General features: G+C 45.0%; 1 protein-coding gene across 1 annotated transcript; it reads left to right on the top strand.

The window, feature by feature from the left end:
- Positions 1–189: 189 nt before the first annotated feature.
- LOC131214760 (cell surface glycoprotein 1-like) lies at positions 190–1388 on the top strand (the record flags this gene model as incomplete). Its single annotated transcript, XM_058209092.1, has 1 exon — positions 190–1388. A coding segment is annotated over exon 1 (1199 nt), but the record flags the coding sequence as incomplete, so codon positions are not given.
- Between the last annotated feature and the right edge of the window lie 45 nt (positions 1389–1433).

Here is a 1433-nt window from a genome sequence, read left to right as displayed (position 1 = left end):
GAGTTCGTCGAAGAAGCAGTTACCGAAGAAAAACCAGAACCATCGGAACTAGCAACTGAAGTTGTTGAGAAGAAGGCAATCGATGCTGTCGAGGAAAAGGTAGAAGCAGTAACAGTCAGTGAAGAACCAGAGCCCTCTGAACCAGCGACAGAAGTTGTTGAAATGCAGGTTATCGAAGTTGTTGAGGAAATGGTTGCCAAGCTTGAGGAAGACATAACGGGAGCTAAAGCAGAGTTCGTCGAAGAAGCAGTTACCGAAGAAAAACCAGAACCATCGGAACTAGCAACTGAAGTTGTTGAGAAGAAGGCAGTCAATGCTGTCGAGGAAAAGGTAGAAGCAGTAACAGTCAGTAAAGAACCAGAGCCCTCTGAACCAGCGACAGAAGTTGTTGAAAAGCAGGTTATCGAAGTTGTTGAGGAAAAGGTTGCCAAGCTTGAGGAAGACATAACGGAAGCTAAAGCAGAGTTCTTCGAAGAAGCAGTTACCGAAGAAAAACCAGAACCATCGGAACTAGCGACTGAAGTTGTTGAGAAGAAGGCAATCGATGCTGTCGAGGAAAAGGTAGAAGCAGTAACAGTCAGTGAAGAACCAGAGCCCTCTGAACCAGCGACAGAAGTTGTTGAAAAGCAGGTTATCGAAGTTATTGAGGAAATAGTTACCAAGTTTCAGGAAGACATAACGGGAGCTAAAGCAGAGTTCGTCGAAGAAGCAGTTATCGAAGAAAAACCAGAACCATCGGAACTAGCGACTGAAGTTGTTGAGAAGAAGGCAATCGATGCTGTCAAGGAAAAGGTAGAAGCAGTAACAGTCAGTGAAGAACCAGAGCCCTCTGAACCAGCGACAGAAGTTGTTGAAAAGCAGGTTATCGAAGTTGTTGAGCAAAAGGTTGAAATGCTTGTGGAAGATGTAGCGGAAGCTAAAGTAGAGTTCGTCGAAGAAGCAGTTACTGAAGAAAGACCAGAACCATCGGAACTAGCAACTGAAGTTTTTGAGAAGAAGGCAATCGATGCTGTCGAGGAAAAGGTAGAAGCAGTAGCAGTCAGTGAAGAACCAGAGCCTTCTGAACCAGCGACAGAAGTTGTTCAAAAGCAGGTTATCGAAGTTATTGAGGAAAAGGTTGCCAAGGTTCAGGAAGACATAACGGGAGCTAAAGCAGAGTTCGTCGAAGAAGCAGTTACCGAAGAAAAACCAGAACCATCGGAACTAGCAACTGAAGTTGTTGAGAAGAAGGCAATCGATACTGTCGAGGAAAAGGTAGAAGCAGTAACAGTCAGTGAAGAACCAGAGCCCTCTGAACCAGCGACAGAAGTTGTTCAAAAGCAGGTTATCGAAGTTGTTGAGGAAAAGGTTGCCAAGGTTCAGGAAGACATAACGGGAGCTAAAGCAGAGTTCGTCGAAGAAGCAGTTACCGAAGAAAAACCAGAACCATCGGA

Source organism: Anopheles bellator, unplaced genomic scaffold, assembly GCF_943735745.2.
Source record: "Anopheles bellator unplaced genomic scaffold, idAnoBellAS_SP24_06.2 scaffold02347_ctg1, whole genome shotgun sequence".
In the NCBI taxonomy this organism is placed as follows: domain Eukaryota; kingdom Metazoa; phylum Arthropoda; class Insecta; order Diptera; family Culicidae; genus Anopheles; species Anopheles bellator.
Note: the sequence above shows the minus strand (reverse complement) of the source record. Positions and strands in the feature narration are given on the sequence as shown.